This window comes from Halictus rubicundus, chromosome 5, assembly GCF_050948215.1.
Source record: "Halictus rubicundus isolate RS-2024b chromosome 5, iyHalRubi1_principal, whole genome shotgun sequence".
NCBI lineage: Eukaryota > Metazoa > Arthropoda > Insecta > Hymenoptera > Halictidae > Halictus > Halictus rubicundus.
The window spans coordinates 6345636-6356514 of NC_135153.1; the positions used below are offsets into that span (position 1 = coordinate 6345636).

The 10879-nt window shown below is 40.6% G+C and overlaps 2 protein-coding genes and 1 long non-coding RNA gene across 10 annotated transcripts in view; 2 read left to right on the top strand and 1 right to left on the bottom strand.

Moving 5' to 3' along the window:
• Ctbp (C-terminal binding protein) overlaps positions 1-6417 on the bottom strand; it is a 65803-nt gene extending 59386 nt beyond the window's left edge. For 2 of the 5 annotated variants that reach the window (XM_076787788.1, XM_076787785.1), the window contains exon 1: positions 6016-6417. The gene's annotated coding sequence lies outside the window, so the exon portion shown is untranslated. The remainder of the gene's footprint in view (positions 1-6015) is intronic. The other 3 variants (XM_076787780.1, XM_076787789.1, XM_076787787.1) reach the window with 2 other exon arrangements.
• On the top strand, positions 3059-5000 carry LOC143354629 (uncharacterized). 3 transcript variants are annotated; one of them, XR_013082350.1, is made up of 2 exons: positions 3059-4431; positions 4513-5000. It is a non-coding gene; the product is annotated as an uncharacterized LOC143354629 (long non-coding RNA). The 3 variants fall into 3 exon arrangements; XR_013082352.1 differs by having other exon boundaries at positions 3059-4062; positions 4177-5000; XR_013082351.1 differs by having other exon boundaries at positions 3059-4051; positions 4177-5000.
• Positions 6418-7273: 856 nt separating the features above from the next.
• Kaz (E3 ubiquitin-protein transferase Katazuke) lies at positions 7274-9380 on the top strand. 2 transcript variants are annotated; one of them, XM_076787793.1, is made up of 5 exons: positions 7274-7644; positions 7825-8227; positions 8288-8600; positions 8839-9139; positions 9220-9380. In XM_076787793.1, exons 1-5 carry the CDS (start codon positions 7606-7608, stop codon positions 9319-9321), a joined length of 1158 nt encoding a protein of 385 aa, XP_076643908.1. In that variant the 5' UTR covers positions 7274-7605; the 3' UTR covers positions 9322-9380. The 2 variants fall into 2 exon arrangements, with proteins under 2 accessions (XP_076643908.1, XP_076643907.1); XM_076787792.1 differs by having other exon boundaries at positions 7280-7644; positions 8830-9139.
• Positions 9381-10879: the final 1499 nt, after the last annotated feature.

Below are 10879 nucleotides of genomic sequence, written 5' to 3' on the forward strand. Positions count from 1 at the left end.
AGGTGTACATGGTAAAACCTTTTTACCGTGGTTTTTCCATAGAGTCGTTACCTGAGTACCCAGCAAAACAAGGGCATTTTGGCCACGTCTTAGCGCTTTCCGACCATTGTGTGAGGCTTGGCCCGTTATAGTGTTTACATAGTAAAAGGATAACGCTCCGTGTATTCTTGTGTACTTTTTTTCAAATTGACGAGGTGAATGTTTTCGTTACGTCTATTTTTATATAAATACTTTTTTAGAATACACATAACATTCTTATACAGCGATTTCGACATAACACGCTTTCCGAAAATCGGAAATAAATTAGGAAATAATATCCTAAGAATGCTAGCTCGGTGCGCATCGTAATAAGCTTTTTAATTTATTCGGTGTACAAACTTCATAGAAAAGTTAGGGACGAATTGAGGTGAAGCTACTCTCTATTATATCTTGCGAAGAAAACTTTGTTTACGTTGATATCGAGGGCAATAATAATAATGCTAACAGAACGGTTACATTGATTTTTGTTAAAACCCTTTAGTAAACAATATCGTACACCTATTATAACAACAATTTTTTTTTTGTAGATTGAATTCGATGATATTCATTTGTTCTATATCGAATATTACACATACTGCTTTATTTATGAACTTTTTGAAACATATTTTTGGAGGCACTTTTATCTAAATCAATATATTTAATTTAATAGCCAGCAACTGAGCAATTAAACAACGACTTGGACGCTTCGGGTCAAAACAGACCCAGGCTCTAGAGGGTAGAAAAGAATTTTAAAAAATAATGCATATCGGATTTCGCGTGCCGCCCCCCAAAAAGGGGGAGCAGATGCTGGTTTTGGAACGAGACTCGTCAATTTCCGGCGACTCATTTGAGAGTTTTGGCTTCTTTCGAGAGAACGTTTTCTCCTGTTTTTTCCCCCACGGAGGATATGCAAAGTGCGCAATCTTTTTGCAGCGACCAGTAAACGGCGACGTGACGTTTGTGTTTCACGGTGATCAATCAGCGGACGGGTTAATACGGGGGAGGCTGGTGGTCGGCAACGAAGATATTCGTTTGGCAAGCGAGAGACGGGTCTCGGCTGTGGAAAGAGAAGGACGAGAAACAAAGAGGACCGACTCTGTCGGTCAGTGACGGTGGCTCCGAGAGAGACGACCTCCTTCGTCAAGCCGAACGACTTAACTTTCTCGAAGGATAACACGTCTGCCCGTTTCCTTTCTCCGGGGCACGGCCGCGGGAGATGGATTTACGCGGCGCCAATGAGGAAAACGTAAATATACAGGACGCCCCGCGCATACACACCGGCGCGCCGCGACGGCCGTGAGTGGGTTTCCAGTTAAAAAGAAACAGCAAAGTGTCGCGACGTGAATACAGGTCACAACATCGCTGAATAAGCAACCGAGCGTACACCGTTGCTCTCCGCGCGTTCAGCAAATTACGTAAGGCCAGAACGGGAGCTCGTTTAAATACCGACACAATCAACGATGAATAAGTAAGTTACGTGCATGTGCCGCGAGCGTGCGAGCGAGCGAGCAAGCAAGCGCGAGCGCACACGAACACGCAAACACCGCGGTCGCCGGAACAAAATAAGGGAAACGTGCGCGACGTTCGTTCCATATTCGCGTTAAATTCGGCGAAAGTTGCGCAACCGACCATCACCGACGTCCTTTAGGACCTATCCGCAGCCTTCGAACTGCGATCGACGCCGAATATCCGCGAAACGACGCCGCGATCTTGCAAAACAGCGGCACGGCCGTGATTCCGGTGGGGGGAACTTTTGCGAAAATATTTCATATGCGTTTCTTCCGTTTGGCAATATTTATATCAACCCTCGGACTCGGATTCTCAGCGTTTATAACCAAAATGAGTAGATCAAATTAAAGAATAATACCCCGGGGATTTTTTCAATATTGTTGTGCTACTTTTGACTTGTTGCGATGGTTAATGCGGATAATTTTTAATTTGTATAAAAATCAGCAATATATATAATTGCTTTATGTATCAATTTTTTGTTGCAACAGAACGCACCAATTTGATTGCTTTTTGCAAAAATATTCGACACGCATTTCTTTTATTTACTTTTATTAGTGACTTTTGGACCACCCTGTGATCGCAACAAAGCTAGCTGTATCAATATATTTATAACACTGAAACAAATTTTTATATTTGGACGTATACTTTTTATATGCACAAAAATCAAGAAAAATACTGGTGGAATTTTATAAATAGTATAATTTTGCTGATTAGAGGTCCTTCTAGTTCAAGCAGATTAGAAATGAGTGCATGAGACACAAAACGGTAAAACCATTTAAAAAATACAAGAGTATCGTCATTTTCAAGTAGTTAAAATTATTTAAAGAAATAAATTATTATGTTCGCTCGCTTGCAATCGATGAAAAAAATTGTTTTTAGGGTCTATCACCCTCGACCTTGAGGGCCCTTCAACACGAGTTGTTGAACAGGTGTTCAACATGTTAAATCTATTTGCAATAACTGCATTCTGCTAATATTGTATCAAATTGATATGCTTCTTTCTCAATGGTACCTTTTGTATATCCCCCTCCCCCCGCTCCTCCTTCCCGCCCGATTGAAAGTCATTGAGAAACGTGTTCGGTCTCCAATATTTTACAGTCATTCGAACCGTGTAGTTCAGATTAGTAGGTCGTTAGCATGCTTTATCGCTTCCAACGGAAGCTTGTTAACCGAGTCCGGCGAGAAACATGGAACTCGTGGAAAACAGGGCCTACACGTCAATTTAGGTGTCGGCAGCGACAAACTTATTCTAGGATGCAATCACCGGCGATTTGTCATTTTATTAGAAAACTCGTTTCGCGTCGGTGCTCTTTTTCAAGAGCTCTCGTACACGGAATATGTGCAGGAGCAAATCGTACTTGTTGCTCCGAAACTACAGCTACCGTTATCGACACGGTAAAAGATTCGTTATCGAGAAGATGTCCCCCCCCCCCCAAATATATATACACACGCTTTAACAGCCGATAAATAACTCAATTGTTACCCCTTTCAACCGAGTCTGTTAACTCCAAAAAATAAACCATGTCCCCTTTTTTGGGACACCCTGTATTTCCGCTCGCATTGCTAAAAACAGCTGTTTTAATATTCACAATTAAAACCGGTTGGTAAATGGCGAGATGAATCATGTAAACGTGACATTGGCCGTCAACATTGTTAACGGAATGATTGGCAAATCATTATTGCAAACAGACAATTAGAGCTTGTACACTTCATCGATGATTCATAATGCTCGTATCGACTAGAGCGAATCGTACGCAACAATTTGTAAAACGAAATAAAATATGCCTGTAACGCTGTTACGAGGCAATTCAAATTATGTGAATAAATTTCAAGGTAAAAAATACAAGCATTATCGCGTGAAATTTTTGACAGTAATAAAAGAAGCTGTGGGCACCGAGACGGAGCCATCACCGACGACGCAAGAGGGGGGAAACATGTGTTGTATCGAATTAAAGGATGCGGGCCGTATGAAGATTTATTAAGGGTTCGCACGGCGGGACGGTAGGGGTTGATGGATGAGGTTGAGAACCGCGGGGCGCGACAGTGTCACCCAAAGCCACGAAGACTAATTCTCCCGAAGTTTACGTTCACGAAAAATAATACGCTCCGAAACAACCGGGCGGCGTAATATCACGCGTTCCCCAAATTACCGGCATTGTTTAAAAAAATTTCCCGACAATCGAGATCGCAGGAAAACCCGCGTCACACCGCGACAAGTCGGGGCTGTCGACAGAAGAGAGGCCAGATACGAATGACTGACATTCTAGAAGCGTCTATCCAAATGGCGGTCAGCCACATGACACGTACACTTAGCAGGATAATATGTGATTTACATCGGAGCCCGTACTGTATCAGGGGCGCGCCGATGTGGCCGAGCGAAGTTCGATAAATCAAACATTTTTGCTAACATGACTCACAAAATATCGAACTGGGATTCGTGCGAGCGGTACGCATCACAAATACGTGGATCTGTGAACGTACAGCACGAGAAACGATTGAAAATTCGGAAAAGTCATTTCTACCGGTATAAACAATGTAATTTCGATTCAACGGTGCGAAGTGCTGCCATCTAACAATATTTCACAACAATCTTCTATACTCGAGGGATAATATGTCAGAAAATTTCTCCCCCCCCCCACCATTTTACAGGTGCGCGGCCGCCACAGCGAAACGGAACTAGAGGATTACTTCCACACTCGATTGTTTAACGAAGAAATTCTATTTCGAGCGAACAATTATAATCTCCGCGCGCAGAGAAACAGAGGCCTCCAATTGTCCGTTGCAATACCGCCGCGACATCAACACGTTGACTGCCGCGGTCACCAGTGGCCCTATTTAACGATTGTCGTAATATTAGTCAAATGAACTAGAGCTTATAGCGTAGGGTGCACGCTTCTCGATCCGGTAATTAATAGCAATTGTTAATAATTCTGGATTGTTCGTAACAATTCGCCGAAGCTCAAAATCAGCTTGTATATCGTACAGAGGACCCCGTGCACGCAGGCGGCCACACGTTGGGCGAGATGCGAGGAGGATCGCGCGTGCACGCGAGCATTTCCATCGGAAATGGTCAACCGAAGGTCAACGTCAAGATACACCGTGCGACAAAAAGATTTACAGGATTTTAATTTATTTTCGCATTGCAACTGAAATTTATATTAATCATTACGCCACCATCTTCCATTTGGCGATCGTGCGGAATTTGTTGCTCCAGTCTCAAAACATGATGACAACAATTGAGAGTGTCAGGTGCGTCTAACAAACCTCTCGTTCGTAAATATAAACTATTTTCTTTTCACAAATTTTTTTTATTGATTTTACGTTGTTCATTCGAATAAGAATTCTTCTGAAATGGTCCCCTTACCAAGAGCATTAGTGTCTATGCCACTGTGTGCAATTTGCCCCGCAGTTACATTCGAAGTTGATGTATTTATTAATATCTTTTGCGAACAGACAGGATCTGCGAACGTCCAAAACTCTGTCTTTCCATAATTTTTGGAATCTTTCAATAAAATCCATTACAACTTTAACAGTTTCGATATATATTTCACGAGCACTTAGTTGCTTGTCACGAAATATTATTATACATTTTATCAACCACGCTCCATGTTCGATACTTGTCGTTCAGCGGCATGTGTACATTTTGTCCCATTTGCGTGCCAGAAAATTGTTACATTTGCATTCATAGAATGTTATTCAAGTGAGCATTACGGACAATATTTAGCCTGTTATACATACAGGCTTGACAAAACCTAATTACATGGAATTTGTATTTTTATCAGTTTGTATTACAAAACTTTAAAAAATGCACGATACGCTATCTTTTTTGTCACACAGTGTATGATTTCACACAGTTCACTGCGAGGGAGATCTCGTTCGAACAGCCGGCAGCGATCGGGTCTCGTGGAGTAGCGTGGACTCGGGATTTCGTGGAAGCTCGTCGAAGAGTTGAAAACTGGTGTTAAGGGTGTCAGAGAGGATACGATAATCGGGCCAGCGTCGAGCGAGCGAGCGGAGGGCCGAATAAAAAGAAAGGCGCGTGGCTCGGTGCTGGCGCGGCGTCTCCCGCCATATCACACTAGTTAGCATACTCGTACAGCCGCCGAGTGTCATATACACTCTCTCGCAAACACACGCACAGAGAGAGAGAGAGAGAGAGAGAGAGAGAGAGAGAGAAGGAGCGAGAGGGGGGAGGGGAGGGGAGGGGAGGGAGCGAGGGAGAGAGATACAGAGTGAGAGAGAGACGTGGAACGGTTAAACGAAGAACTAACGTATGCACCGTACACTGGTACAAGCACGGACGGAAGACAGAAACGTATACACAAACGCACACGCACGAACCCGCGGAATTTTCTCCGGTGCGTGTGTATGCACGCATGCACCGTGCACACCAGGGGCCGCGCGAGCGACGCACACGGCGTACACTGAGCTCTCTCGGCGGCGCGATCTACGCGAGAGAGAAAAACTGGAGAGCCGCTGCTCACTAACCTGTCGGAGGCGATTCTCCCTGTATTCCTCGGTGTCCACAGTACTCCCGGGGGGTGCCCGTGTATTTTCACCGGCTACACTGCGATCACCAAACTGTATTCACTCTCTCTCACACGGCGTTCGTACGGTGTGTCTCTTTCGGGAGTATACGCGCGGTGTCTCGGCCTCTGTATTCCGGATTTGCACGGACGGCTCTCCCGGCGTCCACGGGTGACTTCGAGCCTCCCGTGGAACGATACTCGCTCGGATACGGGCACTGGGGTCACGCGCGCCCGCCCGACGCCCCAGTTATTCGCGAAAATCCCTCGATTCGACGAAAAACTTGGTCGACAATGCGCGGAACTACGCTCGCGACTGTCTCCCTCACTGGAGGAAAATGGCGGCCCCCGGCCATCCGAGTGACTCGCGCGCGCCACCGATACTCTCCGTCACCGGCCGAGCACGGCCGAGCATCGCCGATCCCTTCCGATCCGGCGCTGCCGAACAGTTAAATATCGGCTGAATTTTTGTTAGATTTTCGAGAAATACTAAATTGAAGACCCTTCCCTCTTCGCCGATTTCGTCTCGTCGAATCGTACGATAAATCGAGCGATTTCTTTCAAAAGTTTTCGAGACGCTTTTAAATATTTTCCGCGAAGCTAACAGTTCTTTGCACCCCGCTGTCGTGCGTTCAATGTGTTCGGCGTTTGCAATAAATTTGCATATTTTTGTACCGGCGAGAACACATAAAAATCTCGCATTTAATTACTGTTTCGTATCGACCTGCGTAGAAATTACATTTAACCGTCGACGGGTTATTGAATTGAAATTTTTCTTTTTTCTTTTCGTTTTTTTTTTGTGTCAGGACGACTTTGCACGTGCGATTCCCGACGATTTCCCATTGTTTACCGGAAACTCGTGATCGCGACGAAGAGAAAAAAAAAAGGAAATCGGAGATAACTCACCCTTCGTGAAAATTTCCGGGATGTTTGCGAGGGAAACGTGCACATTACAATTCCAAAATATTCGACCACGCGATACGTTATTAGCGTTTTCTATTCGGTTGCGTTGCACTTGAGTTACACGCTCAAATTTCGCGATTGGTCGAACCTAAAAATTAATGCATTTCAGTGACCAATGAAAACCACCAAAAGGCCATTGGCAGGAATAAGGTGGAACGCATATATCCGATATGAAATCACTGCTCTAAAATCAAGTACCGTAACAACGTTATATATTTTTCAGCTTTTTTAAAAATATCATTCGGCATCGTGAATGACGTTTCACTTTGCGACAACAATTTTTGGTTGGTAACGAGTCATTGGATCACATGATTCAACCTGAGGATCATCCCTTATTTCTTTCGTTAATGGAGCCATCTAGATTTACATTATAATACTAACGTTTTCATCATGCGTAAACAAACTGCTGATTATCTTTGTTAAAAGAAGTCAACAGCTTTTGCTATTCTTGAAGACGGTTATGTGTCAGATTCGAGATGGACGACTATAACACGTAATTGTCAAGTACATTAGTTACTGTATCATAGACGTGATTTTGCTCCGATTTTTGAGCACGGCATTACACGTATTTAGTTTCAATATAACCAATATGTCAGACGTTAAAAGCCTTGAGCACCCAACGTTAAAGGTACCTATTGTCCTTTTATCGCATCGTGCTTAAAACGTCGCGTTTCTTATTCGAAAATAAACGACACGCGATCGTTGGTCATTTCCAACGAAATGTTACGATTAATACACCAAATCATTTTTTTACATAATCTCAAAATTTAATATTATGGTATAGTTTACCAAACCTTTCTATTTGTAGGTTCCTTACGAACTGCTTAATAAAAAATTTCGTTCAGCTCAGAAAACCTTAGACAGAGAAGGTTCGCATGTGCTAGCAGCGGCCAATGAACTATTAAAAAATGACGGAACTGGCGTTCCTGCAGGAGAAATAAGTAGATTATTAGGAGGAGTTGTAGCGAAACTTCAGGTTCTTAAAAGAAAAGCTGAAGAGTCTATTGCGGAGGAGTTACAAGCTGGAATGGTTTGCAAAAGACGATTGGACCATTTGAAGGAGCATGCTAATACAACTCCGAGCGTAGTAAACCAGTGGCGACGACAGAGACTCGATAGGATGTTGATAGAATATTTTCTTCGTAAGGGTTACTATAAAACTGCGACGAAACTAGCAGACAGCAGTGAACTTAGAGATCTAACGAATATAGGTATGCAAATCAATTATTGTACTTATGGCATGCAAATATTTTTTTCTTTCATATTTTTAGATGTTTTTATGGTATCAAGAGAAGTTGAAAAATCTTTAGCAAACCATGAGACTGCAAGATGCGTTGGATGGTGCCATGACAATCGGTCTAAACTAAGAAAATTAGGAAGTACCATGGAATTTAATTTACGTGTACAAGAGTTTATACAGTTAGTGAGAGCAGATAGAAGACTCGATGCTGTTAAGCATGCCAGAAAATGTTTTGCTAATTACGATGATTATCAGTTGCAAGAGATTCAGTGTTGCATGGGTCAGCTGGCATTTCCAGCTAATACATCCCTTAGTCCATATAAAGATCTATTAGATGAGAAAAGGTACGTGGATCTATCTTTACATAGAATGTACATAGACTCAGGATATTAATTAACAGGATCCGGATAAACAGAGGTCTACTGTATATTTATTTTTGTCACTCACCTTTATTTTTAACCAACTCCTAATTTTTTTTATTTATTTTTAAAGTACAGTCACAACCAGTGTGGGAGAGGTCACTATAGGTACTGCTAACATGATGTTGTTTGAATAATACTACAATATTTACAGATGGGACAGATTGATCGAACAATTCAGACACGAAAATTATAGACTCTTCCAATTGGCAAGCCAGAGTGTCTTTACAGTAGCTCTGCAAGCTGGTTTGTCAGCATTGAAAACACATCAGTGTTACAGCGCGAATAAAGAAGGCAGAAATCCGAATTGCCCAGTGTGCAATGAACCTCTTAATGAATTAGCTGCTCCATTGCCTTTTGCTCATTGTTCACAGTCTAAACTTGTTTGTAGTATTAGTGGCAAGCCACTAAATGAGTATAACCACCCAATGATGATGCCAAATGGCTACGTATACGGAGAACAAGTAAGTTAAAACATTCACTTTCACGGAGGAAAGAAAACAATTGGTTGTTTGTACCTTTAATGAACACTTTACTTTTCCAGGCATTGGAAAAAATGGCTCAAGAAAACAATGGTACTGTGATTTGCCCTAAAACCAAAGAAGTGTTTCCATACAAAAAAATAGAAAAAATTTATGTTATGTAAAGTTTACTGAATCAGAAACAACTTGTACCATACGCAATATATCATTCTTCTATTCTAATTCTGAATGTTTATTGTTTAATACTGTATACCATTATTAACAAAGGGAATAACATCTATTTTTAAGGAAATACTTTATTGCGAATTTTATTTTGTGATTACCTACTAGAATATAATGAGAATTGATATGAACAAATGATGTGTTATGAAATATGTTATACTTTTTCAATATTAAACGGTGTGCAGACTATTATAATAGAATTGGTTATTAAGTATGAAATCAAACTTGTCCTTATGCATTTATTTAACATCATTTTCTACAATATATTGAACGGTCAAAACAATTCCATAAATCTACGCTTTAAGACTTATCTGTAACCGTGAACTTTGTAAGTATTTTACAATACTTTATATTTGTATTTATCTTATGCATGCCCAAATATTTCAACATAATAATGGTAAAATCTGTATCAACGATACTGTAACTCGTTTGCTACGTTGTCGAGTCATTTATTGTAATACCATTTTTATGTAGAAACAGATGTACCATTTGCATTTCTTTCTTATAATCCATAACTTCGGTGTATTTTAATGAAAAAATGCCTATTCTATATAATACGATATGCATTAAGCAATTTTTGACAAAACATGTCCACGACTGAATCAATATAAAAATATCCCTTCTATGAGCTTTAACTTCAATGATGTTTCATTCAAGGGCTCTCATTGAATTTAATTTATAATTTATTGTCTGAATTGCTTTATGCAGAGGATTGTCCTTCTAGGAATTCGGATTCTATGTTTTAGAATAAAATTCGTGGTCAACTTGGGATACAACACTTGAGGTAATTTAAGTCTTTTTTCTTTTCTTTCACCAGCAAGATGCGTCGAAGTTCATGAGTAATATGATCGTGATAACAAATTTGAATCGTGCATAATTTGAAAGAGTGTAAGAGCATTGGTTATAAGTGTATATAAGTTGATAGAATTAGATGACAAACAGTATTATAAATGGTGAAACATTATAGCTTATAAGTTACGATATATAATAAAAATGCAAATTTGTAATCATCACATGTTACGAACATGTGGAAGCACTTAGACAATATGTACAAATTCTGATAATTATTCTTCAACGAAGGTTTACGTTCAATGATGTATACTTTTACTTGATCCTCTTTCACGCATAGGAAAATTTATTGTAAAACACTTCAGACTTGAGCCAATTTTGAGCAATGTGTTATTCAAATAAATATTCATTTCTGCTAATCATAATCACAGAAATGAAATAATCAAAGAGTATACATCATTCACAAATTATTCGAACAAAGACACAGTATTCCACATAAAGTATACAGTGTTTCACATTTCTGAGTCATGCATTCAGTAAACGTGTGTCAACAAATACAATATATCATATAAATGTACAGAAAGTTTTGTAGCGCAGTTTCATTGAGCTTGTAACATACTATAGAGAGTAAGTTGTTATGTCATTGTTCACTCACACATACTGTCTTGATCAGCTTGTTAATGCACAGATTAAAGAGAAGTACTTAGTAAG

Coding starts and splice junctions, on each gene's coding strand:
- Kaz (XM_076787792.1), top strand. CDS start 7,606: ATGTCAGACGTTAAAAGCCTTGAGCACCCAACGTTAAAG. Junction 8,601..8,829: donor GATCTATTAGATGAGAAAAG/GTACGTGGATCT, acceptor CAATATTTACAG/ATGGGACAGATTGATCGAAC. Junction 9,140..9,219: donor GCTACGTATACGGAGAACAA/GTAAGTTAAAAC, acceptor TTACTTTTCCAG/GCATTGGAAAAAATGGCTCA.